The sequence below is a fragment of the Pristiophorus japonicus genome, unplaced genomic scaffold, assembly GCF_044704955.1.
Source record: "Pristiophorus japonicus isolate sPriJap1 unplaced genomic scaffold, sPriJap1.hap1 HAP1_SCAFFOLD_1368, whole genome shotgun sequence".
In the NCBI taxonomy this organism is placed as follows: domain Eukaryota; kingdom Metazoa; phylum Chordata; class Chondrichthyes; family Pristiophoridae; genus Pristiophorus; species Pristiophorus japonicus.
The window spans coordinates 28,200-56,028 of NW_027251038.1; the positions used below are offsets into that span (position 1 = coordinate 28,200).

Consider the following 27,829-nt stretch of genomic DNA (forward strand, 5'->3'; position numbering starts at 1 on the left):
ACGGACACGAGCACGTAAATCCAGGCCGACACTCCCCAGTGCAGTACTGAGGGAGCTCCGCACTGTCGGAGGGACAGTACTGAGGGAGCGCCGCACTGTCGGAGGGGCAGTACTGAGGGAGTGCCGTACTGCGCTGTTGGAGGGGCAGTACTGAGGGAGTGCCGCACTGTCGGAGGGGCAGTACTGAGGGAGTGCCGTACTGCGCTGTTGGAGGGGCAGTACTGAGGGAGTGCCGCACTGTCGGAGGGGCAGTACTGAGGGAGTGCCGTACTGCGCTGTTGGAGGGGCAGTACTGAGGGAGTGCCGTACTGCGCTGTTGGAGGGGCAGTACTGAGGGAGTGCCGCACTGTCGGAGGGACAGTACTGAGGGAGTGCCGCACTGTCGGAGGGACAGTACTGAGGGAGTGCCGTACTGTCGGAGGGGCAGTACTGAGAGAGTGCCGCACTGTCGGAGGGGCAGTACTGAGGGAGTGCCGCACTGTCGGAGGGGCAGTACTGAGGGAGTGCCGCACTGTCGGAGGGGCAGTACTGAGGGAGTGCCTCACTGTCGGAGGGGTAGTACTGAGGGAGTGCCGCACTGTCGGAGGGGCAGTACTGAGGGAGTGCCGCACTGTCGGAGGGGTAGTACTGAGGGAGTGCCGCACTGTCGGAGGGGCAGTACTGAGGGAGTGCCGCACTGTCGGAGGGGCAGTACTGAGGGAGTGCCGCACTGTCGGAGGGGCAGTACTGAGGGAGCCCCGCACTGTCGGAGGGGCAAACCCCTCTGCACCCTCTCCAGTGGCAACCACATCGCGGCGAGCGGGACCGCGTACGCAGTACTCCAGCTGTGGCCTGACCGGTGTTTTATCACCTTTGAGCATAACCCACACACCTCCCTCCCCGCTCTTGTATTCCACGCCTTGCCCGGTGAAAGGCAGGTGTTTCCAGCGCTGGCTGCTTTTATGTCTGTGCTGTCCGCTCCCAGTGAGATGCAGCGGAGAGATCTTCACTCGATTCAAGGGCCTCATCACCAGCCCCAACTACCCTGAGCACTACGCAGAGAATTCGAAGTGTCACTACACCATTCGCATTGAGCAGGGCTTCCAGATCATGCTCAATTTCACCAGCGATTTCAACATCGAACGAGACGCTTTCGGCCAATGTACGGCCGATGTCTTAAAGGTAGGGCCCCCCTCAAAGGCACCGGCTCCATTAATAATCTCCACTTTGGCCAAAATAATCCAGAGACAGCTTCTGATTGAAAGGGAGAAAGATTACAAAGTGCGGCAGTGCAGCGGGACCTGGGGGTTACTTGTACATGAAACACAAAAGGTTAGTCTGCAGGTACAGCAAGTGATCAGGAAGGGCCAATGGTATCTGGGCCTTTATTGCAAAGGGGATGGAGTATAAAAGCAGGGAAGTCTTGCTCCAGTTACACAGGGTATTGGTGAGGCCACACCTGGAGTACTGCGTGCACAGTTCTGCTCTCCGTATTTACGAAAGGATATACTTTGCTTTGGAGGCAGTTCAGAGAAGGTTCACTCGGTTGATTCCGGAGATGAGGGGGTTGACTTATGAGGAAAGGTTGAGGAGGTTGGGCCTCTACTCATTGGAGTTTAGCAGAATAGGAACAGGAGGAGGCCCATTCAGCCCCTCGAGCCTGTTACACAGGAACAGGAGGAGGCCCATTCAGCCCCTCGAGCCTGTTACACAGGAACAGGAGGAGGCCCATTCAGCCCCTTGAGCCTGTTACACAGGAACAGGTGGAGGCCCATTCAGCCCCTCGAGTCTGTTACACAGGAACAGGAGGTCCATTCAGCCCCTCGAGTCTGTTACACAGGAACAGGAGGAGGCCCATTCAGCCCCTCGAGCCTGTTACACAGGAACAGGAGGAGGCCTATTCAGCCCCTCGAGCCTGTTACACAGGAACAGGAGTAGGCCCATTCAGCCCCTCGAGCCTGTTACACAGGAACAGGAGGAGGCCCATTCAGCCCCTCGAGTCTGTTACACAGGAACAGGAGGCCCATTCAGCCCCTCGAGCCCGTTACACAGGAACAGGAGGAGGCCCATTCAGCCCCTCGAGCCTGTTACACAGGAACAGGAGGAGGCCCATTCAGCCCCTCGAGCCTGTTACACAGGAACAGGAGGAGGCCCATTCAGCCCCTCGAGTCTGTTACACAGGAACAGGAGGCCCATTCAGCCCCTCGAGCCCGTTACACAGGAACAGGAGGAGGCCCATTCAGCCCCTCGAGCCTGTTACACAGGAACAGGAGGAGGCCCATTCAGCCCCTCGAGCCTGTTACACAGGAACAGGAGTAGGCCCATTCAGCCCCTCGAGCCTGTTACACAGGAACAGGAGGAGGCCCATTCAGCCCCTCGAGTCTGTTACACAGGAACAGGAGGAGGCCCATTCAGCCCCTCGAGTCTGTTACACAGGAACAGGAGGAGGCCCATTCAGCCCCTCGAGTCTGTTACACAGGAACAGGAGGAGGCCCATTCAGCCCCTCGAGTCTGTTACACAGGAACAGGAGGAGGCCCATTCAGCCCCTCGAGTCTGTTACACAGGAACAGGAGGAGGCCCATTCAGCCCCTCGAGTCTGTTACACAGGAACAGGAGGAGGCCCATTCAGCCCCTCGAGCCTGTTACACAGGAACAGGAGGAGGCCCATTCAGCCCCTCGAGCCTGTTACACAGGAACAGGAGTAGGCCCATTCAGCCCCTCGAGCCTGTTACACAGGAACAGGAGGAGGCCCATTCAGCCCCTCGAGTCTGTTACACAGGAACAGGAGGAGGCCCATTCAGCCCCTCGAGCCTGTTACACAGGAACAGGAGTAGGCCCATTCAGCCCCTCGAGCCTGTTACACAGGAACAGGAGGAGGCCCATTCAGCCCCTCGAGTCTGTTACACAGGAACAGGAGGCCCATTCAGCCCCTCGAGTCTGTTACACAGGAACAGGAGGAGGCCCATTCAGCCCCTCGAGCCTGTTACACAGGAACAGGAGTAGGCCCATTCAGCCCCTCGAGCCTGTTACACAGGAACAGGAGGAGGCCCATTCAGCCCCTCGAGTCTGTTACACAGGAACAGGAGGAGCCCATTCAGCCCCTCGAGCCTGTTACACAGAAACAGGAGGAGGCCCATTCAGCCCCTCGAGCCTGTTACACAGGAACAGGAGGAGGCCCATTCAGCCCCTCGAGCCTGTTACACAGGAACAGGTGGAGGCCCATTCAGCCCCTCGAGCCTGTTACACAGGAACAGGAGGCCCATTCAGTCCCTCGAGCCTGTTACACAGGAACAGGAGGAGGCCCATTCAGCCCCTCGAGCCTGTTACACAGGAACAGGAGGAGGCCCATTCAGCCCCTCGAGCCTGTTACACAGGAACAGGTGGAGGCCCATTCAGCCCCCCTTGAAAGGTATAAGATTCTGAGGGGGCTTGACCAGAGAGGACATTTCCCCCGGGCTGACAAGTCTAGAACCAGGGGTCACCGTCTCAGAAGAAGGGGTCGGCCATTTAAGACAGAGATGGGGAGGAATTAATTCTCTCAGAGGGTCGTGATTCTGGGGAATTCTCTGCCCCAGAGAGCTGTGGAGGTTGGGTCACTTTAGGCGGAGATTGTTGGCCGATGAGGGAGTAAAGGGTTTACGGGGAGCGGGCGGGGAAGTGGACCTGAGTCCATGATCGGATCAGCCATGATCTTGTTGAATGGCGGAGCAGGTTCGAGGGGCCGAATGGCCGGCTCCTGCTCCCATTTCTCGTGCTCTTGTGTCCCATGAATGACGTGGGTTTATCCTGACTCCCAGATCACATCCGGACAGAAGGAATACGGGCCCTTCTGCGGAAACCGAGCGCCCGTCATACGTGATCACTTGTCGAACGTGGTGGAGATACATTTCAGCACCAACGGAGAGAGCGAGGGAACGGGTTGGAAAATAATGTACAGTTCAACAGGTAACACGTCAGAAAGATCAGACGGCAATGAACTTCCCGTGTCGCCTCTCCACGCTAAATCCAAGGCCACTACATACAAAGCTCAGTGGGATAGTGAGCTGCGAGAATATCAGCATCCTACAGTCCCTCGGAACCGAGGAAGACTCGCTTCCATTCTGAACACGAGTCCTTCGGTGGCTGAACAGCCCAATACGGGGAGCCACAGTCCCTGTCACAGGGTGGGACAGATAGACGTTGAGGGAAGGGAAGGGTGGGACAGATAGACGTTGAGGGAAGGGGAGGGTGGGACAGATAGACGTTGAGGGAAAGGGAAGGGTGGGACAGATAGACGTTGAGGGAAGGGGAGGGTGGGACAGATAGACGTTGAGGGAAAGGGGAAGGTGGGACAGATAGATGTTGAGGGAAGGGGAGGGTGGGACAGATGGACATTGAGGGAAGGGGAGGGTGGGACAGATAGACGTTGAGGGAAGGGGAGGGTGGGACAGATAGACGTTGAGGGAAGGGGAGGGTGGGACAGATAGACGTTGAGGGAAGGGGAGGGTGGGACAGATAGACGTTGAGGGAAGGGGAGGGTGGGACAGATAGACGTTGAGGGAAGGGGAGGGTGGGACAGATAGACGTTGAGGGAAGGGGAGGGTGGGACAGATAGACGTTGAGGGAAGGGGAGGGTGGGACAGATAGACGTTGAGGGAAGGGGAGGGTGGGACAGATAGACGTTGAGGGAAGGGGAGGGTGGGACAGATAGACGTTGAGGGAAGGGGAGGGTGGGACAGATAGACGTTGAGGGAAGGGGGAGGGAGGGACAGATCGACGTTGAGGGAAGGGGAGGGTGGGACAGATAGACGTCGAGGAAAAGGGGAGGGTGGGACAGATAGACGTTGAGGGAAGGGGGAGGGTGGGACAGATAGACGTTGAGGGAAGGGGAGGGTGGGACAGATAGACGTTGAGGGAAGGGGAGGGTGGGACAGATAGACGTTGAGGGAAGGGGAGGGTGGGACAGATAGACGTTGAGGGAAGGGGAGGGTGGGACAGATAGACGTTGAGGGAAACATAGAAACATAGAAACATAGAAAATAGGTGCAGGAGCAGGCCATTCAGCCCTTCTAGCCTGCACCGCCATTCAATGAGTTCATGGCTGAACATGAAACTTCAGTACCCCCTTCCTGCTTTCTCGCCATAACCCTTGATCCCCCGAGTAGTAAGGACTTCATCTAACTCCCTTTTGAATATATTTAGTGAATTGGCCTCAACTACTTTCTGTGGTAGGGAATTCCACAGGTTCACCACTCTCTGGGTGAAGAAGTTTCTCCTCATCTCGGTCCTAAATGGCTTACCCCTTATCCTCAGACTGTGACTTCCCCAACATCGGGAACATTCTTCCCGCATCTAACCTGTCTAAACCAGTCAGAATTTTAAACGTTTCTATGAGGTCCCCTCTCATTCTTCTGAACTCCAGTGAATACAAGCCCAATTGATCCAATCTTTCTTGATAGGTCAGTCCCGCCATCCCGGGAATCAGTCTGGTGAACCTTCGCTGCACTCCCTCAATAGCAAGAATGTCCTTCCTCAAGTTAGGAGACCAAAACTGTACACAATACTCCAGGTGTGGCCTCACCAAGGCCCTGTACAACTGTAGCAACACCTCCCTGCCCCTGTATTCAAATCCCCTCGCTATGAAGGCCAACATGCCATTTGCTTTCTTAACCGCCTGCTGTACCTGCATGCCAACCTTCAATGACTGATGTACCATGACACCCAGGTCTCGTTGCACCTTCCCTTTTCCTAATCTGTCACCATTCAGATAATAGTCTGTCTCTCTGTTTTTACCACCAAAGTGGATAACCTCACATTTATCCACATTATACTTCATCTGCCATGCATTTGCCCACTCACCTAACCTATCCAAGTCACTCTGCAGCCTAATAGCATCCTCCTAGCAGCTCACACTGCCACCCAACTTAGTATCATCCGCAAATTTGGAGATACTGCATTTAATCCCCTCGTCTAAATCATTAATGTACAATGTAAACAGCTGGGGCCCCAGCACAGAACCCTGCGGTACCCCACTAGTCACTGCCTGCCATTCTGAAAAGTACCCGTTTACTCCTACTCTTTGCTTCCTGTCTGACAACCAGTTCTCAATCCACGTCAGCACACTACCCCCAATCCCATGTGCTTTAACTTTGCACATTAATCTCTTGTGTGGGACCTTGTCGAAAGCCTTCTGAAAGTCCAAATATACCACATCAACTGGTTCTCCTTTGTCCACTTTACTGGAAACATCCTCAAAAAATTCCAGAAGATTTGTCAAGCATGATTTCCCTTTCACAAATCCATGCTGACTTGGACCTATCATGGCACCATTTTCCAGATGCACTGCTATGACATCCTTAATAATTGATTCCATCATTTTACCCACTACTGAGGTCAGGCTGACCGGTCTATAATTCCCTGTTTTCTCTCTCCCTCCTTTTTTAAAAAGTGGGGTTACATTGGCTACCCTCCACTCGATAGGAACTGATCCAGAGTCAATGGAATGTTGGAAAATGACTGTCAATGCATCCACTATTTCCAAGGCCACCTCCTTAAGTACTCTAGGATGCAGGCCATCAGGCCCTGGGGATTTATCTGCCTTCAATCCCATCAATTTCCCCAACACAATTTCCCGACTAATAAAGATTTCCCTCAGTTCCTCTTCCTTACTAGACCCTCTGACCCCTTTTATATCCGGAAGGTTGTTTGTATCCTCCTTAGTGAATACCGAACCAAAGTACTTGTTCAATTGATCCGCCATTTCTTTGTTCCCCGTTATGACTTCCCCTGATTCTGACTGCAGGGGACCTACGTTTGTCTTCACCAACCTTTTTCTCTTTACATACCTATAGAAACTTTTGCAATCCGCCTTAATGTTCCCTGCAAGCTTCTTCTCGTACTCCATTTTCCCTGTCCTAATCAAACCCTTTGTCCTCCTCTGCTGAGTTCTAAATTTCTCCCAGTCCCCAGGTTCGCTGCTATTTCTGGCCAATTTGTATGCCACTTCCTTGGCTTTAATACTATCCCTGATTTCCCTAGATAGCCACGGTTGAGCCACCTTCCCCTTTTTATTTTTACGCCAGACAGGAATGTACAATTGTTGTACTTCATCCATGCGGTCTCTAAATGTCTGCCATTGCCCATCCACAGTCAACCCCCTAAGTATCATTCGCCAATCTATCCTAGCCAATTCTCGCCTCATACCTTCAAAGTTACCCTTCTTTAAGTTCTGGACCATGGTCTCTGAATTTACTGTTTCATTCTCCATCCTAATGCAGAATTCCACCATATTATGGTCACTCTTCCCCAAGGGGCCTCGCACAATGAGATTGCTAATTAATCCTCTCTCATTACACAACACCCAGTCTAAGATGGCCTCCCCCCTAGTTGGTTCCTCAACATATTGGTCTAGAAAACCATCCCTTATGCACTCCAGGAAATCCTCCTCCACCGTATTGCTTCCAGTTTGGCTATCCCAATCTATGTGCATATTAAAGTCACCCATTATAACTGCTACACCTTTATTGCATGCACCCCTAATTTCCTGTTTGATGCCCTCCCCAACATCCCTATTACTGTTTGGAGGTCTGTACACAACTCCTACTAACGTTTTTTGCCCTTTGGTGTTCTGCAGCTCTACCCATATAGATTCCACATCATCCAAGCTAATGTCTTTCCTAACTATTGCATTAATCTCCTCTTTAACCAGCAATGCTACCCCACCTCCTTTTCCTTTTATTCTATCCTTCCTGAATGTTGAATACCCCTGAATGTTGAGTTCCCAGCCCTGATCATCCTGGAGCCACGTCTCCGTAATCCCAATCACATCATATTTGTTAACATCTATTTGCACAATTAATTCATCCACCTTATTGCGGATACTCCTTGCATTAAGACACAAAGCCTTCAGGCTTGTTTTATTAACACCCTTTGTGTTAGGGGAGGGTGGGACAGATAGACGTTGAGGGAAGGGGAGGGTGGGACAGATAGACGTTGAGGGAAGGGGAGGGTGGGACAGATAGACGTTGAGGGAAGGGGAGGGTGGGACAGATAGACGTTGAGGGAAGGGGAGGGTGGGACAGATAGACGTTGAGGGAAGGGGAGGGTGGGACAGATAGACGTTGAGGGAAAGGGAGGGTGGGACAGATAGACGTTGAGGGAAGGGGAGGGTGGGACAGATAGACGTTGAGGGAAGGGGGAGGGTGGGGCAGATAGACGTTGAGGGAAGGGGAGGGTGGGACAGATAGACGTTGAGGGAAGGGGAGGGTGGGATAGACAGACGTTGAGGGAAGGGGAGGGTGGGACAGATAGACGTTGAGGGAAGGGGAGGGTGGGACAGATAGACGTTGAGGGAAGGGGAGGGTGGGACAGATAGACGTTGAGGGAAGGGGAGGGTGGGACAGATAGACGTTGAGGGAAGGGGAGGGTGGGACAGATAGACGTTGAGGGAAGGGGAGGGTGGGACAGATAGACGTTGAGGGAAGGGGAGGGAGGGACAGATAGACGTTGAGGGAAGGGGAGGGTGGGACAGATAGACGTTGAGGGAAGGGGAGGGAGGGACAGATAGACGTTGAGGGAAGGGGAGGGTGGGACAGATAGACGTTGAGGGAAGGGGAGGGTGGGACAGATAGACGTTGAGGGAAGGGGGAGGGTGGGACAGATAGACGTTGAGGGAAGGGCGAGGGTGGGACAGATAGACGTTGAGGGAAGGGGAGGGTGGGACAGATAGAAGTTGAGGGAAGGGGAGGGTGGGACAGACAGTGGTTGAGGGAAGGGGAGGGTGGGACAGATAGACGTTGAGGGAAGGGGAGGGTGGGACAGATAGACGTTGAGGGAAGGTGAGGGTGGGACAGATAGACGTTGAGGGAAGGGGAGGGTGGGACAGATAGACGTTGAGGGAAGGGGAGTGTGGGACAGATAGACGTTGAGGGAAGGGGGAGGGAGGGACACATAGACGTTGAGGGAAGGGGAGGGTGGGACTGGTTTGCCACACGCTCCTTCCGCTGCCTGCGCTCGGTCTCCGCACGCAATTGGCGACGAGACTCGAGGTGCTCAGCGCCCTCCCAGATGCACTCCCTCCACTGAGGGCGGACTGGTCTTTGGGCCAGGGTCTCCCAGGTGTGGGTGGGGGATGTTGCACTGTATCAGGGGAGGGGTGTGTCCCTTATAACGTTCCCTCTGCCCACCTTTGGCTCGTTTTGCCTGGGAAGGAGTCCCGAGTAGAGCGCTTGCTTTGGGGAGTCTCGTGTCTCTGGGGGGGGGAACGTGCGGACAATGTGGCCCTGCCCAGCGGAGCTGGTCGAGTGTGGTCAGTGCTTCGATGCTGGGGATGTTGGGCCTGGTCGAGGACGCTAACGTTGGTGCGTCTGTCCTCCCGGGGGATTGGCAGGATCTTGCGGAGACAGCGTTGGTGGTCTAGGATGTAAGCGTTTTGATTGGCTTGTCCTCACTAAAGTACTTTGAATCTGGGACTTACAGGAACAACATGTGCACAGCGCAAAGGTTTATTCTCAACCCAAAACTATTAGTTTATTGAGACCAACAAAGCAGAGCCAAAAACCCCTTCCAGATTTGGTTTGAGACAAATAGTGGTGTACCGCAGGGATCAGTGCTGGGGCCCCAGCTATTTACAATCTATATTAACCACTTGGAAGAAGGGACTGAGTGTAACGTAGACAAGTTTACTGATGATACAAAGATGGGAGGAAAAGCAATGTGTGAGGAGGTCTCAAAAACCTGCAAAAGGACACAGACAGGCTCAGTGAGTGGGACAAATTTGTCAGATGGAGTATAATGTGGGAAAGTGGGAGGTCATGCACTTTGGCAGAAAAAGAATCAAAGAGCAAGTTATTATTTAAATGGAGAAAGATTGCAAAGTGCGGCAGTACAGCGGGACCTGGGGGTTACTTGTACATGAAACACAAAAGGTTAGTCTGCAGGTACAGCAAGTGATCAGGAAGGGCCAATGGTATCTGGGCCTTTATTGCAAAGGGGATGGAGTATAAAAGCAGGGAAGTCTTGCTCCAGTTATACAGGGTATTGGTGAGGCCACACCTGGAGTACTGCGTGTACAGTTCTGGTCTCTGTATTTACGAAAGGACACACTTTGCTTTGGAGGCAGTTCAGAGAAGGTTCACTCGGTTGATTCCGGGGATGAGGGGTTGACTTATGAGGAAAGGTTGAGGAGGTTGGGCCTCTACTCATTGGAATTCAGAAGAATGAGAGGTGATCTTATGGAAACGTATCAGATTATGAGGGGGCTCGACAAGGTGGATGCAGAGAGGATGTTCCCACTGATGGAGGAGACTAGAACTAGGGGGCATGGTCTTAGAATAAGGGGCCGCCCATTTAAAACTGAGATGAGGAGGAATTCCTTCTCTCAGAGGGTTGTAAATCTGTGGAATTCTCTGCCCCAGAGAGCTGTGGAAGCTGGGACATTGAATATATTTAAGGTGGAGATAGACAGTTCCTTAACCGATAAGGGGGCGGGCAGGGAAGTGGAGCTGTGTCCAGAAATAGGGAGGGGTGTAGTGGCTGGAGGAGGTTACAGAGATAGGGAGGGGTGTAGTGGCTGGAGGAGGTTACAGAGATAGGGAGGGGTGTAGTGGCTGGAGGTGGTTACAGAGATAGGGAGGGGTGTAGGGGCTGGAGGAGGTTACAGAGAGAGGGAGAGGTGTAGGGGCTGGAGGAGGTTACAGAGATAGGGAGGGGTGTAGGGGCTGGAGGAGGTTACAGAGATAGGGAGGGGTGTAGGGGCTGGAGGAGGTTACAGAGATAGGGAGGGATGTAGGGGCTGGAGGAGGTTACAGAGATAGGGAGGGGTGTAGGGGCTGGAGGAGGTTACAGAGATAGGGAGGGGTGTAGGGGCTGGAGGAGGTTACAGAGATAGGGAGGGGTGTAGGGGCTGGAGGAGGTTACAGAGATAGGGAGGGGTGTAGGGGCTGGAGGAGGTTACAGAGATAGGGAGGGGTGTAGGGGCTGAAGGGGTTACAGAGATAGGGAGGGGTGTAGGGGCTGGAGGAGGTTACAGAGATAGGGAGGGGTGTAGGGGCTGGAGAAGGTTACAGAGATAGGGAGGGGTGTAGGGGCTGGAGGTGGTTACAGAGATAGGGAGGGGTGTAGGGGCTGGAGGGGGTTACAGAGATAGGGAGGTGTGTAGGGGCTGGAGGAGGTTACAGAGATAGGGAGGGTGTGATGGGTGAGTGGGACTGGGTGTGAGTTAGGACACGGGGCACAGGGGGTGATGGGTGAGTGGGACTGGGTGTGAGTTAGGACACGGGGCACAGGGGGTGATGGGTGAGTGGGACTCGGTGTGAGTTAGGACACGGGGTAAGTGAGCACTGGGGGTGATGGGTGAGTGGGACTGGGTGTGAGTTAGGACACGGGGCACAGGGGGTGATGGGTGAGTGGGACTCGGTGTGAGTTAGGACACGGGGTCAGTGAGCACTGGGGGTGATGGGTGAGTGGGACTGGGTGTGAGTTAGGACACGGGGCACAGGGGGTGATGGGTGAGTGGGACTGGGTGTGAGTTAGGACACGGGGTCAGTGAGCACAGGGGGTGATGGGTGAGTGGGACTGGGTGTGAGTTAGGACACGGGGTCAGTGAGCACAGCGGGTGATGGGTGAGTGGGACTGGGTGTGAGTTAGGACACGGGGTCAGTGAGCACAGGGGGTGATGGGTGAGTGGGACTGGGTGTGAGTTAGGACACGGGGCACAGGGGGTGATGGGTGAGTGGGACTCGGTGTGAGTTAGGACACGGGGCACAGGGGGTGATGGGTGAGTGGGACTCGGTGTGAGTTAGGACACGGGGTCAGTGAGCACTGGGGGTGATGGGTGAGTGGGACTGGGTGTGAGTTAGGACACGGGGCACAGGGGGTGATGGGTGAGTGGGACTGGGTGTGAGTTAGGACACGGGGTCAGTGAGCACAGGGGGTGATGGGTGAGTGGGACTGGGTGTGAGTTAGGACACGGGGTCAGTGAGCACAGCGGGTGATGGGTGAGTGGGACTGGGTGTGAGTTAGGACACGGGGTCAGTGAGCACAGGGGGTGATGGGTGTGTGGGACTGGGTGTGAGTTAGGACACGGGGCAGTGAGCACAGCGGGTGATGGGTGAGCGGGACTCGGTGCGAGTTGGGACACGGGTCAGTGAGCACAGGGGGTGATGGGTGAGTGGGACTGGGTGTGAGTTAGGACACGGTCAGTGAGCACAGGGGGTGATGGGTGAGTGGGACTGGGTGTGAGTTGGGACACGGGGCACAGGGGGTGATGGGTGAGTGGGACTGGGTGTGAGTTAGGACACGGGGCACAGGGGGTGATGGGTGAGTGGGACTCGGTGTGAGTTAGGACACGGGGTCAGTGAGCACAGGGGGTGATGGGTGAGTGGGACTGGGTGTGAGTTAGGACACGGGGTCAGTGAGCACAGTGGGTGATGGGTGAGCGGGACTCGGTGCGAGTTGGGACACGGGTCAGTGAGCACAGGGGGTGATGGATGAGTGGGACTGGGTGTGAGTTAGGACACGGGGTCAGTGAGCACAGGGGGTGATGGGTGAGTGGGACTTGGTGTGAGTTAGGACACGGGGCAGTGAGCACAGGGGGTGATGGGTGTGTGGGACTGGGTGTGAGTTAGGACACGGGGCAGTGAGCACAGCGGGTGATGGGTGAGCGGGACTCGGTGCGAGTTGGGACACGGGTCAGTGAGCACAGGGGGTGATGGATGAGTGGGACTGGGTGTGAGTTAGGACACGGGGTCAGTGAGCACAGGGGGTGATGGGTGAGCGGGACTGGGTGTGAGTTAGGACACGGGGCACAGGGGGTGATGTGTGAGTGGGACTGGGTGTGAGTTAGGACACGGGGTCAGTGAGCACAGGGGGTGATGGGTGAGTGGGACTGGGTGTGAGTTAGGACACGGGGTCAGTGAGCACAGGGGGTGATGGGTGAGCGGGACTGGGTGTGCGTTAGGACACGGGGCACAGGGGGTGATGTGTGAGCGGGACTGGGTGTGAGTTAGGACACGGGGTCAGTGAACACAGGGGGTGATGGGTGAGTGGGACTGGGTGTGAGTTAGGACAAGGGGTCAGTGAGCACAGGGGGTGATGGGTGAGCGGGACTGGGTGTAAGTTAGGACACGGGGTCAGTGAGCACAGGGGGTGATGGGTGAGTGGGACTGGGTGTGAGTTAGGACACGGGGTCAGTGAGCACAGGGGGTGATGGGTGAGTGGGACTGGGTGTGAGTTAGGACACGGGGCACAGCGGGTGATGGGTTAGTGGGACTGGGTGTGAGTTAGGACACGGGGCACAGGGGGTGATGGGTGAGTGGGACTGGGTGTGAGTTAGGACACGGGGCACAGCGGGTGATGGGTGAGTGGGACTCGGTGTGAGTTAGGACACGGGGCACAGTGGGTGATGGGTGAGTGGGACTGGGTGTGAGTTGGGACACGGGACACAGGGGGTGATGGGTGAGTGGGACTGGGTGTGAGTTAGGACACGGGGTGAACAGCCGAGTTTCGGATCACCTCGAGTTTACGTCGGGTAGAACGTGGGAGGCCGGCCAGGAGCGCAGTGCTTTGGAACAGTCGAGTCTGGAGGGGAGAGAGGCAGGGGTGAGAGTTTCAGCAGTAGATGAGCTGAGGGAGGGAGCCGGAGATGGGCGATGTTTCGGAGGGTGGTGATAAGCGAGTTGAGTCATACTGCGCTGTGCGGTGTTGTGATCGAATGAATGTTGCCCCGTTGAAGTATGTTTTGTGTCCAGCCAAACAGTGTCCAGTCGAGATCTTGGAGCACAATGTCTTGCAGCCAAAGAACTCGGATTACGACTACAAGGATTCGGTTCGAGTGCGTTGCGAAAGTGGATATGAACTATATGTAAGTTCTTCTCATGTGAACCTCTTCGGGGAACGATCTCGAACTCTGAGGGCCAACTCAATTTCGGGCAATGCTGACAAACCATCGCTCTTTCACCTGATAGGTCCAAGTCAGCATGGATTTGTGAAAGGGAAATCACGCTCCACAAATCTGCTGGAATTTTTTGAGGATATTTCCAGTGGAGTGGACAAGGGAGAACCAGTTGATGTGGTATATTTGGACTTTCAGAAGGCTTTCGACAAGGTCCCACACAAGAGATTAATGTGTAAAGTTAAAGCACATGGGATTGGGGGTAGTGTGCTGACATGGATTGAGAACTGGTTGTCAGACAGGAAGCAAAGATTAGGAGTAAATGGGGACTTTTCAGAATGGCAGGCAGTGACTAGTGGGGTACCGCAGGGTTCTGTGCTGGGGCCCCAGCTGTTTACACTGTACATTAATGATTTAGACGAGGGGATTAAATGTAGTATCTCCAAATTTGCGGATGACACTAAGTTGGATGGCAGTGTGAGGAGGATGCTGTGAGGCTGCAGAGTGACTTGGATAGGTTAGGTGAGTGGGCAAATGCATGGCAGATGCAGTATAATGTGGATAAATGTGAGGTTATCCACTTTGGTGGTAAAAACAGAGAGACAGACTATTATCTGAATGGTGACAGATTAGGAAAAGGGAAGGTGCAACGAGACCTGGGTGTCATGGTACATCAGTCATTGAAGGTTGGCATGCAGGTACAGCAGGCGGTGAAGAAAGCAAATGACATGTTGGCCTTCATAGCGAGGGGATTTGAGTACAGGGGCAGGGAGGTGTTGCTACAGTTGTACAGGGCCTTGGTGAGGCCACACCTGGAATATTGTGTTCAGTTTTGGTCTCCTAACCTGAGGAAGGACATTCTTGCTATTGAGAGACTGCAGCGAAGGTTCACCAGACTGATTCCCGGGATGGCAGGACTGACCTATCAAGAAAGACTGGATCAACTGGGCTTGTATTCACTGGAGTTCAGAATGATGAGAGGGGATCTCATAGAAACGTTTGAAATTCTGATGGGACTGGACAGGTTAGATGCAGGAAGAATGTTCCCGATGTTGGGGAAGTCCAGAACCAGGGACACAGTCTAAGGATAAGGGGTAAGCCATTTAGGACCGAGATGAGGAGAAACTTCTTCACCCAGAGAGTGGTGAACCTGTGGAATTCTCTACCACAGAGAGTTGTTGGGACCAGTTCATTGGATATATTCCAGAGGGAGTTAGATGTGGCCCTTACGGCTAAAGGGATCAAGGGGTATGGAGAGAAAGCAGGAAAGGGGTACTGAGGGAATGATCAGCCATGATCTTATTGAATGGTGGTGCAGGCTCGAAGGGCCGAATGGCCGACTCCTGAACCTATTGTCTGTGTTTCTATGTTACACAATCTTTCATCATAAGACAGCCCTCTCGTCCCAGCAATCAATCTGCTGAACCTCCGGTGAATCTCCAAAGCAAGTATAGAACTGAAGAACATAAGAATTAGGAACAGGAGGAGGCCATCTAGCCCCTCGAGCCTGCTCCGCCATTCAACAAGATCATGGCTGATCTGGCCGTGGACTCAGCTCCACTTACCCGCCCGCTCCCCGTAACCCTTAATTCCCTTATTGGTTAAACATCTATCTATCTGTGACTTGAATACATTCAATGAGCTAGCCTCAACTGCTTCCCTGGGCAGAGAATTCCACAGATTCACAACCCTCTGGGAGAAGAAATTCCTTCTCAACTCGGTTTTAAATTGGCTCCCCCGTATTTTGAGGCTGTGCCCCCTAGTTCTAGTCTCCCCGACCAGTGGAAACAACCTCTCTGCCTCTATCTTGTCTATCCCTTTCATTATTGTAAATGTTTCTATAAGATCACCCCTCATCCTTCTGAACTCCAACGAGTAAAGACCCAGTCTACTCAATCTATCATCATAAGGTAACCCCCTCATCTCCGGAACCAGCCTAGTGAATCGTCTCTGTACCCCTCCAAAGCCAGTATATCCTTCCTTAAGTAAGGTGACCAAAACTGCACGCAGTACTCCAGGTGCGGCCTCACCAATACCCTGTACAACTGCCGCAAGTCTCTCTTACACCGAGACTGCAACCCTCTTTACGAGAAAGCACAACAGAGCATTTTGCCTTCCTCATTGCCTGCTAACTCTCAGAGTTCAGACTGCACAGTACGAGATACTCAAGCAATTAACAGCTTCTCATCGTCAGAACATTTCTGTTTTTCTCTTCAGCCGACGAAAATTCATGAGCTCACCTTTTCCCCACATTATTCTCCACCTGCGACCTTATTGTTGCGTCTGTGTCAGTCAAGCCTCACTGGGTGGTACACTGGCCTCTGAGTCAGGAAACTGTGGGTTTCAGTCCCACCCCAGGGACTCGATCACAAAAATAGCCAGGCCGACACTCCCAGTGCAGTACCGAGGGAGTGCCGCACTGTCGGAGGGGCAGTACTGAGGGAGCGCCGCACTGTCGGAGGGGCAGTACTGAGGGAATGCTGCACTGTCGGAGGGGCAGTACTGAGGGAGCGCCGCACTGTCGGAGGGGCAGTACTGAGGGAGTGCTGCACTGTCGGAGGGGCAGTACTGAGGGAGTGCTGCACTGTCGGAGGGGCAGTACTGAGGGAGTGCCGCACTGTCGGAGGGGCAGTACTGAGGGAGTGCTGCACTGTCGGAGGGGCCGTCTTTCGGATGAGACATTAAACCGAGGCTCCGTCTCTTCGGTGGATGTCAAAGATCCCGGGGCCAGTCTTTTGAAGGGCAGGGGGGAATTTTCCCCGGTGTCCTGGGGCCAATATTTATCCCTCGATCAACATCACAAAAAACATTATCCGGGGTCATTCTCACATCGCTGTTTGTGGGAGCTTGCTGTGCGCAAATTGGCCGCCCTGTTTCCCACAATACAACAGCGACCGCACTCCCCAAAAGTAATTCGTTGGCTGCCAAACGCTCTGAGACGTGCGGTGGTCATGCAAGGGGCTATACAAACGCAAGTCTTTGCAGTCACTTAACCTGCCTTCCGCGCTGCCTTTGACAATTCTTTGGTTTTGAACCGTTTTCCTCAACTCTTCTGCCCGCAGGACAACGTTCGGAATCAGTACATCGATTCAGCCATGGTGCATTGTCAGAAGGATGGAACTTGGAATAGCTCCTGGTATTCCTGCAGGCGTAAGTGAGACAGAGAAACAGAGAAACTTGCAGGGCTGAAGGGAGCCATGGAATCTCCTGGGAGAGGCAAAAAACCAGATAGAAACCCGGGCCAATTGAGGGAGAGAAAAAAAATCTGGGCAAGCGCGTGGCAGATGCAGTTTAATGTGGATAAATGTGAGGTTATCCACATTGGTGGCAAAAACAGGAAGGTAGATTATTATCTGAATGGTGACAGATTAGGAAAAGGGAAGGTGCAACGAGACCTGGGGGTCATGGTACATCAGTCATTGAAGGTTGGCATGCAGGTACAGCAGGCGGTGAAGAAGGCAAATGGTATGTTAGCTTTCATAGCGAGGGGATTTGAATACAGGGGCAGGGAGGTGTTGCTACAGTTGTACAGGGCCTTGGTGAGGCCTCACCTGGAGTATTGTGTACAGTTTTGGTCTCCTAATCTGAGGAAGGACGTTCTTGCTATTGAGGGAGTGCAGCGAAGGTTCACCAGACTGATTCCTGGGATGGCTGGACTGACATATGAGGAGAGACTGGATCAACTGGGCCTTTATTCACTGGAGTTTAGAAGGATGAGAGGGGATCTCATAGAAACATATAAAATTCTGACGGGGTTAGCCAGGTTAGATGCAGGAAGAATGTTCCCGATGTTGGGCAAAGTCCAGAACCAGGGGACACAGTCTAAGGATAAGGGGTAAGCCATTTAGGACTGAGATGAGGAGAAACTTCTTCACTCAGAGAGTGGTGAACCTGTGGAATTCCCTGCCGCAGAGAGTTGTTGAGGCCAATTCACTAAATATATTCCAGAGGGAGTTAGATGTGGCCCTTACAGCTAAAGGGATCAAGGGGTATGGAGAGAAAGCAGGAAAGGGGTACTGAGGGAATGATCAGCCATGATCTTATTGAATGGTGGTGCAGGCTCGAAGGGCCGAATGGCCCACTCCTGAACCTATTGTCTATGTTTCTATGTTTCTATCCACACTAGTCCAGGAGATCACCCTGGCCGTATTCGATTCCCTGCAGCACTGAACCATCGTATCTGCACCGGCCAACATGAGGCCATCCAGTCTGATCCCAAATTACCAGCTCTCGGTCCGTAACCCTGCAGGTTACGTCACTGCTAGGGTCTGTCCAACCATCTCTGAAATGTGCTGAGGGTTTCTGTGCCCACCACAACTATCCCCTTGTCGTGCGGTTGGTTGGCGATGAATTGGTCACATTTGAGATCATCAGCCTTCGTTGCCCATCCATATCGGCCCTCGAGAACGTGGGGCTGAGCTGCCTTCTTGAATCGCTGCAGTCCGTGTGGTAAAGGTGCTCGCACAGTGCTAACCTGGCCACATAATATATTAGCGTGGATGGAGGATTGGGCTAACTGGCAGAAAACAGAGAGTCGGGATAAATGGGTCATTGTCCGGTGGGCAACCAGTAACTAGTGGGGTGCCGCAGGGATCAGTGCTGGAACCCCAACTATTTACAATCTATATTAACCACTTGGAAGAAGGGACTGAGTGTAACGTAGACAAGTTTACTGACGATACAAAGATGGGAGGAAAAGCAATGTGTGAGGAGGTCACAAAAAATCTGCAAAAGGACACAGACAGGCTCAGTGAGTGGGCAAAGGTTTGTCAGATGGAGTATAATGTGGGAAAGTGTGAGGTCATGCACTTTGGCAGAAAAAAATCAAAGAGCAAGTTATTATTTAAATGGAGAAAGATTGCAAAGTGCCGCAGTACAGCGGGACCTGGGGGTTACTTGTACATGAAACACAAAAGGTTAGTCTGCAGGTACAGCAAGTGATCAGGAAGGCCAATGGTATCTGGGCCTTTATTGCAAAGGGGATGGAGTATAAAAGCAGGGAAGTCTTGCTCCAGTTACACAGGGTATTGGTGAGGCCACACCTGGAGTACTGCGTGTACAGTTCTGGTCTCTGTATTTACGAAAGGAGATACTTTGCTTTGGAGGCAGTTCAGAGAAGGTTCACTCGGTTGATTCCGGGGATGAGGGGGTTGACTTATGAGGAAAGGTTGAGGAGGTTGGGCCTCTACTCATTGGAGTTCAGAAGAATGAGAGGTGATCTTATCGAAACGTATCAGATTATGAGGGGGCTCGACAAGGTGGATGCAGAGAGGATGTTCCCACTGATGGGGGAGACTAGAACTAGGGGGCATGGTCTTAGAATAATGGGCCGCCCATTTAAAACTGAGATGAGGAGGAATTCCTTCTCTCAGAGGGTTGTAAATCTGTGGAACTCGCTGCCTCAGAGAGCTGTGGAAGCCGGGACATTGAATATATTTAAGACAGAGATAGACAGTTCCTGAACCGATAAGGGGATAAGGGGGCGGGCAGGGAAGTGGAGCTGTGTCCATGATGGGATCAGCCATGATGGTATTAAATGGCGGAGCAGGCTCGAGGGGCCGAATGGCCGACTCCTGCTCCTGTTTCTGATGTTCTGACGAAAGTGGCATCTCATGGCGTTCTCCACGTTCCCACTCGACTCTCTCCCTTTCACAGCTGTGGACTGTGGGAATCCCATGGCGCTCAGGAACGGAAAGCGAAACGTTACCTCGACTGTTTACCAGTTCCTCAACACGTACAGCTGTGACGAACCGTACTACAAGCTGGAAGAAAACGGTGAGCTCCCCACTGGTTACGAGAGTGGGAATAAACGGGTCATTTTTAGGGGCGGCGACAAGTGGGAGTACCACAGGGATCAGTGCTGGGGCCCCAGCTATTCACAATGTATATTCACAATGTAAAAACAGAGAGACAGACTATTATCTGAATGGTGACAGATTAGGAAAAGGGGAGATACAACGAGACCTACGTGTCATGGTACATCAGTCATTGAAGGTTGGCATGCAGGTACAGCAGGCGGTGAAGAAAGCAAATGGTATGTTGGCCTTCATAGCGAGGGGATTTGCGTACAGGGGCAGGGAGGTGTTGCTACAGTTGTACAGGGCCTTGGTGAGGCCACACCTGGAGTATTGTGTACAGTTTTGGTCTCCTAACTTGAGGAAGGACATTCTTGCTATTGAGGGAGTGCAGCGAAGGTTCACCAGACTGATTCCCGGGGATGGCGGGACTGACCTATCAAGAAAGATTGGATCAACTGGGCTTGTATTCACTGGAGTTCAGAAGAATGAGAGGGGATCTCATGGAAACGTTTAAAATTCTGACGGGTTCAGGCAGGTTAGATGCAGGAAGAGTGTTCCCGATGTTGGGGAAGTCCAGAACCAGGGGACACACAGTCTGAGGATAAGGGGTAAGCCATTTAGGACCGAGATGAGGAGAAACTTCTTCACCCAGAGAGTGGGGAACCTGTGGAATTCTCTACCACAGAAAGTTGTTGAGGCCAATTCACTAAATATATTCAAAAAGGAGTTAGATGAAGTCCTTACTACTCGGGGGATCAAGGGGTATGGCGAGAAAGCAGGAATGGGGTACTGAAGTTGCATGTTCAGCCATGAACTCATTGAATGGCGGTGCAGGCTCGAAGGGCCGAATGGCCTACTCCTGCACCTATTGTCAGTGTTTCTATGTTTCTCGAACTGATTTGGATGAGGGAACCCAGTGTAATATTTCCAAGTTTGCCGACGACACAAAACGAGGCGAGATTGTGAGCTGTGAGGAGGATGCAGAGACACTGCGAGGCGATTGAGATCGGCTGAGTGAGTGGGCAAACACATGGCCAATGCAGTTTAGCGTGGGTAACTGTGAAGTGATCCACTTTGGCAGGAAAAACACAAGGACAAAGTGTTATTGAAAGGGCGACGGCTCGGGAAGTGTGGAGGTACAGAGGGACCTGGGTGGCCTTGTACACCAGTCAGTGAAAACAAACATGGTGCAGCAGACAGTGAGGGAAGGCCAATGGTATGTTGGCCTTCATTGCGAGAGGCTTTGTGTACAGGAGCAAGGAGGTCTTACTCCAGTTACACAGGGCCTTGGTGAGACCACACCTGGAGTATTGTGAGCAGTTCTGGTCTCCTTACCTAAGGAAGGATACACTTGCCACAGAGGGAGTGCAGCGAAGGTTCACCAGACTGATTCCTGGGAGGGCAGGACTGTGGTACGAGGAGAGATTGGGTGGACTGGGCCTGTATTCACTGGAGTTTAGAACAATGAGAGGGGATCTCATTGAAAGGTATTAAATTCTGACAGAGTTTGGACAGACTGGATGTGGGGAGGGTGTTTCCCCGGGGGCTGGGAAGTCTAGAACAAGGGGTCACAGTCTCAGGATACGGGGGTAGGATATTTAGGAGGAGATGAGGAGAAATGTCTTCACTCAGAGGGTGGTGAACCTGTGGAATTCTCCACCACAGAAGGCCGTGGGGGCCAAGTCACTGAATATATTTAAGAGGGAGATAGATAGGTTTCTAGACACAAAAGGCATCAAGGGGTCTGGGGAGAAAGCGGGAATATGGTGTTGAGGTCCAGGGTCAGCCCATGATCATATCGAATGGCGGTGCAGGCTCGAGGGGCCGAATGGCCGACTCCTGCACCTATTTTCTATGTTTCGATGATCTCTCGAACTGATAACTCTCTCCCTCCATGCATTTTGTCCCCACCAGCAATCTTCGAATGCGCGGCAACAGCTGATTGGGTTGCTGTTGGGACCAGCGATGGAACCTTACCGAATTGCAAGCCAGGTAAATGTTTGCCACGGGCCTGATAAGCTATTTACAATCTATATTAACCACTTGGAAGAAGGGACTGAGTGTAACGGAGCCAGGTTTACTGATGATACAAAGATGGGAGGAAAAGCAATGTGTGAGGAGGTCACAAAACACCTGCAAAAGGACACAGACAGGCTCAGTGAGTGGGACAAATTTGTCCGATGGAGTATAATGTGGGAAAGTGTGAGGTCATGCACTTTGGCAGAAAAAAAATCAAAGAGCAAGTTATTATTTAAATGGAGAAAGATTGCAAAGTGCGGCAGTACAGCGGGACCTGGGGGTTACTTGTACATGAAACACAAAAGGTTAGTCTGCAGGTACAGCAAGTGATCAGGAAGGGCCAATGGTATCTGGGCCTTTATTGCAAAGGGGATGGAGTATAAAAGCAGGGAAGTCTTGCTCCAGTTACACAGGGTATTGGTGAGGCCACACCTGGAGTACTGCGTGCACAGTTCTGCTCTCCGTATTTATGAAAGGATATACTTGGCTTTGGAGGCAGTTCAGAGAAGGTTCACTCGGTTGATTCCGGGGATGAGGGGGTTGACTTATGAGGAAAGGTTGAGGAGGTTGGGCCTCTACTCATTGGAGTTCAGAAGAATGAGAGGTGATCTTATCGAAACGTATCAGATTATGAGGGGGCTCGACAAGGTGGATGCAGAGAGGATGTTCCCACTGATGGGGGAGACTAGAACTAGGAGGCATGGTCTTAGAATAAGGGGGCCGCCCATTTAAAACTGAGATGAGGAGGAATTCCTTCTCTCGGAGGGTTGTAAATCTGTGGAACTCGCTGCCTCAGAGAGCTGTGGGAGCCGGGACATTGAATATATTTAAGGCAGAGATAGACAGTTCCTTAACCGATAAGGGGATAAGGGGGCGGGCAGGGAAGTGGAGCTGTGTCCATGATCGGATCAGCCATGATGGTATTAAATGGCGGAGCAGGCTCGAGGGGCCGAATGGCCCACTCCTGCTCCTATTTCTTACGATAAGCAGAATCGCGTAGAATCGTAGCTACGATAGGGGACGGAATGTTCCGGGGGGGTGGGGGAATGGAACCTACGAAAGTACCTGCCGGCCCCGGGGGGGAATCGGGGAACGTGGTCGGAGGCCGAGATTTGCCGCGGAACCCACGGGGAGATCACGTGGGCCCAGGTCCACCAATCACTACGCAGCCTTCTCACTGATAAAAGCGGGTGCTTGGTGGTCGGTTTCGAGGGGGGTTTGAGGGAGGGGGGGGGTTTCTTTACGCAGAGGGTTGTGGGGGTTCTGGAACTCGCTGCCTGGAAGAGTGGTGGATTCAGAAACCCTCGGCACTTTTACGAGATGGTTGGACGGACACTTGAAGTGCAGTGACCTGCAGGGTTACGGACCTCGAGCTGGTCATTGGGGTCAGACTGGGTGACCTTTCGTTGGACGGAGCAGATATAACGGTAAGTACAGCAGGGAATCGAATACGGCCAGGGGGTGACCTCCTGGACCGGTGTTGATCGCCTGGATGGGTCGGAGAGGAATTTTCCCAGATTTCTTTCTCTCCCCAAATGGGCCTGGGTTTCTATCTGGTTTTTGCCTCTCCCAGGAGATCCCGTGACTCCGGTTGGGGTGGAGTGTAGAATGTTTCAGTGTGAGGGGTGTCGCAGTTGAGTGTGGGGCGGACTGGTTGGGCCGGGTGCTCTTTGCCTTTCCGTCATTGTTCGTGGGTTTATGTGTAACCTTCAGGGCTTCTGACCCAGGGCCCTGCGGCTCTTTGTCGGCCGGTGCAGGACACGATGGGCCGGAATGGCCTCCTTCTGTGCTGTAAACTTCTCTGTCTGTACGGGTTCCTGTTACTATAAGAACATAACATAAGAACATAAGGATTAGGAACAGGAGTAGGCCATCGAGCCCCTCGAGCCTGCTCCGCCATTCAACAAGATCATGGCTGATCTGGCCGTGGACTCAGCTCCACTTACCCGCCCGCTCCCCGTAACCCTTAATTCCCTTATTGGTTAAACATCTATCTATCTGTGACTTGAATACATTCAATGAGCTAGCCTCAACTGCTTCCTTGGGCAGAGAATTCCACAGATTCACAACCCTCTGGGAGAAGAAATTCCTTCTCAACTCGGTTTTAAATTGTCTCCCCCAGTATTTTGAGGCTGTGCCCCCTAGTTCTAGTCTCCCCGACCAGTGGAAACAACCTCTCTGCCTCTATCCTGTCTATCCCTTTCATTATTTTAAATGTTTCTATAAGATCACCCCTCATCCTTCTGAACTCCAACGAGTAAAGACCCAGTCTACTCAATCTATCATCATAAGGTAACCCCCTCATCTCCGGAATCAGCCGAGTGAATCGTCTCTGTACCCCCTCCAAAGCCGGTATATCCTTCCTTAAGTAAGGTGACCAAAACTGCACGCAGTACTCCAGGTGTGGCCTCACCAATACCCTGTACAGTTGCAGCAGGACCTCCCTGCTTTTGTACTCCATCCCTCTCGCAATGAAGACCAACATCCCATTCACCTTCCTGATTACCTTCTGCACCTGCAAACTAACCTTTTGGGATCCATGCACAAGGACCCCCAGGTCCCTCTGCACCGCAGCATGTTGTAATTTCTCCCCATTCAAATAATATTCCCTTTTACTGTTTTTTTCCCCAAGGTGGATGACCTCACACTTTCCGACATTGTATTCCATTTGCCAAACCTTAGCCCATTCGCTTAACCTATTTAAATCTCTTTGCAGCCTCTCTGTGTCCTCTACACAACCCGCTTTCCCACTAATCTTTGTGTCATCTGCAAATTTTGTTACACTGCACTCTGTCCCCTCTTCCAGGTCATCTATGTATATTGTAAACAGTTGTGGTCCCAGCACCGATCCCTGTGGCACACCACTAACCACCGATTTCCAACCCGAAAAGGACCCATTTATCCCGACTCTCTGCTTTCTGTTAGCCAGCCGATTCTCTCTCCATGCTAATACATTTCCACTGACTCCGCGTACCTTTATCTTCTGCAGTAACCTTTTGTGTGGCACCTTATCGAATGCCTTTTGGAAATCTAAATACACCACATCCATCAGTACACCTCTATCCACCATGCTCGATATATCCTCAAAGAATTCCAGTAAATTAGTTAAACAATGAGTCTATCAATGAGAATAACCCCCAAAAACACCCAAACGCAGCGTAATCAATAAATAAATGACCTCACCGATTTAAAATTAGTCGACATGCTTAAGAAAACTATTTTTTTTGGGGGGGGTGGGTGAGTTTTTTTCCCGTGTTTTAATCAGGTTATAAACGTCGTTATCACACGCAGTCCCTCGGAATCGAGGGAAGACTTGCTCCCACTCTAAAAGCGATTCCTCGGGTGGCTGAACGGCCCAATACGAGAGACACAGACCCTGTCTCAGGTGGGGCAGATATATGTTGAGGGAAGGGGGAGGGTGGGACAGATAGACGTTGAGGGAAGGGGAGGGAGGGACAGATAGACGTTGAGGGAAGGGGAGGGTGGGACAGATAGACGTTGAGGGAAGGGGAGGGTGGGACAGATAGACGTTGAGGGAAGGGGAGGGTGGGACAGATAGACGTTGAGGGAAGGGGAGGGTGGGACAGATAAACGTTGAGGGAGGTGGGAGGGAATAGAGCCCTCTGTGGCTCGGTGACAATTTTTTGTCCAAAGGCATTCCTGTGAAGAACCTTGGGATGTTTCACAACGATAAGGGTGCAAAAAAATACAAATTTTTGTTGTTGTTAAGTAAACATGGGCTGAGGTCACTCAGAGTTTAATTGCTGTTCAGTAAACACTGGCGCGGGTAAAGCAGAGATTAATTGCTGTTAAGTAAACATGGGCTGAGGTCAATCAGAGATTAAGTGCTGTTCAGTAAACACGGGCGCAGGTAAAGCAGAGTTTAATTGCTGTTAAGTAAACATGGGCTGAGGTCAATTGGTGTTTAATTGCTGTTCAGTAAACACGGGCGCAGGTCAATCAGAGTTACATAGAAACATCTAAAATAGGTGCAGGAGTAGGCCATTCGGCCCTTCGAGCCTGCACCGCCATTCAATGAGTTCATGGCAGAACTTGCAACTTCAGTACCCCATTCCTGCTTTCTCGCCATACCCCCTGATCCCTTCAGCCGTAAGGGCCACATCTAACTCCCTTTTGAATATATTTAGTGAATTGGCCTCAACTACTTTCTGTGGTAGAGAATTCCACAGGTTCACCACTCTCTGGGTGAAGAAGTTTCTCCTCATCTCGGTCCTAAATGGCTTCCCCCGTATCCTTAGACTGTGACCCCTGGTTCTGGACTTCCCCAACATTGGGAACATTCTTCCTGCATCTAACCTGTCCAGTCCCGTCAGAATTTTAAACGTTTCTATGAGGTCCCCTCTCATTCTTCTGAACTCCAGTGAATACAAGCCCAGTTGATCCAGTCTTTCTTGATATGTCAGTCCCGCCATCCCGGGAATCAGTCTGGTGAACCTTCGCTGCACTCCCTCAATAGCAAGAATGTCCTTCCTCAAGTTAGGAGACCAGAACTGAACACAATATTCCAGGTGTGGCCTCACCAAGGCCCTGTACAACTGTAGCAACACCTCCCTGCCCCGTACTCAAATTGCTGTTCAGTAAATTCTGCCGCAGGTCAATCAGAGTTTAATTGCTGTTAAGCAAACACGGGCGCAGGTTAATCAGAGTTTAATTGCTGTTACGCAAACACGGGCGCAGGTCAATCAGAGTTTAATTGCTGTTACGCAAACACGCGCATTGGTCAATCGGAGTTTAATTGCTGTTACGCAAACACGGGCGCAGGTCAATCAGAGTTTAATTGCTGTTACGCAAACACGCGCGTTGGTCAATCGGAGTTTAATTGCTGTTCAGTAAGCACGGGCGCAGGTCAATCAGAGTTTAATTGCTGTCACGCAAACACGGGCGTAGGTCAATCAGAGTTTAATTGCTGTTAATTAAACACGGGCGCAGGTCAATCAGAGTTTAATTGCTGTCACGCAAACACGGGTGCAGGTCAATCAGAGTTTAATTGCTGTTAATTAAACACGGGCGCAGGTCAATTAGAGTTGAATTGACCCGCGGAACGGCTGGCTAGTTTGGCGACGCCGTATTGATCAGCCGCTCACCAGCCGTTGTGTTTTTTTTGTTAACCACCTAACATTCCCGTGGGGGACGCCTGGGGACGTTGCGGGCGCTGTACAAATACGAAGTTGTTGTTGACTTTTCCGCCTTTTCCGCAGTGTGCGGGCGCACGGCCATCTCCGACGACACGGGGCGTGTCTTCGGCGGCAAGCCGGCGCGGCTGGGGTACTTTCCCTGGCAGGTGCGGCTGCGTACGTACGACGGGAAGGTGGGCGGAGGGGCGCTGGTGTCCGACGGCTGGATCCTGACGGCGGCCCACCTCTTCGACGGCTCGCGGCAAACCACGGTTCACGGCGGCATCGTCAACTTGCAGGGCCTGTCGCCGGAGAAGGCCTTGCCCGTGGAGGACGCCTTCCTGCACCCGAACTACAGGCCACAGGCCGACGGCAGCGAGCCCAACTTCGAGCACGATGTGGCGTTGGTCAAGTTGCGGGCGAGGGCCAAGCTGGGCGCCAACCTGTCTCCTGTCTGCCTGCCCGCCGCCGGTGAAACCAGCCCGCTGCGGGCGGGGAGACTGGGCTACATCACCGGGTGGGGCAAGACAGAGGTGCGCGACCGGCCCATCTTCCTGCAGTACGCCGAGGTGCCCGTGGTGGGCATGGACAAGTGCAGAGGCCTGGACTACCGGGGAAAGAGGCCAAGGTTCACGGACAACATGGTCTGCGCCGGTCAGCCAGGCACCGACTCCTGCCAGGGCGACAGCGGGGGGCCCTTCGTCTTGCGGGACCTCCGCCACCCCAGCCGCCACGTGGTGAGGGGCATCGTGTCCTTCGGGCCCCAGCAGTGCGGCAGCTACGGGGTGTACACACACGTGGGCCGGTACCTGGCCTGGATTGTGAAGACCATGCGGGAACACGGGAGCTGGGAGGACGAGGAGACACGCGCGTAACGGCGGCTCGATCCATGGCGGTGTTGTTCCTCCTGCAATAAAATGTCATTCCGTGGGCCTTGCAGTTGTCCCGTTCCTCGTCGCCAAATGTGATATGTTCTCTGCGACATCACACACACACACACACACACACACTTACAACATGGCTCTGG

At 52.8% G+C, this 27,829-nt stretch overlaps 1 protein-coding gene across 1 annotated transcript; it reads left to right on the top strand.

The window, feature by feature from the left end:
* Positions 1 to 964: 964 nt before the first annotated feature.
* On the top strand, positions 965 to 27,717 carry LOC139242552 (complement C1s subcomponent-like; the record flags this gene model as incomplete). The annotated part of the gene is made up of 7 exons (XM_070870411.1): positions 965 to 1,161; positions 3,778 to 3,925; positions 13,708 to 13,820; positions 16,913 to 17,000; positions 19,506 to 19,625; positions 21,563 to 21,640; positions 26,887 to 27,717. Coding segments are annotated over 7 exons (1,535 nt in total), but the record flags the coding sequence as incomplete, so codon positions are not given.
* Between the last annotated feature and the right edge of the window lie 112 nt (positions 27,718 to 27,829).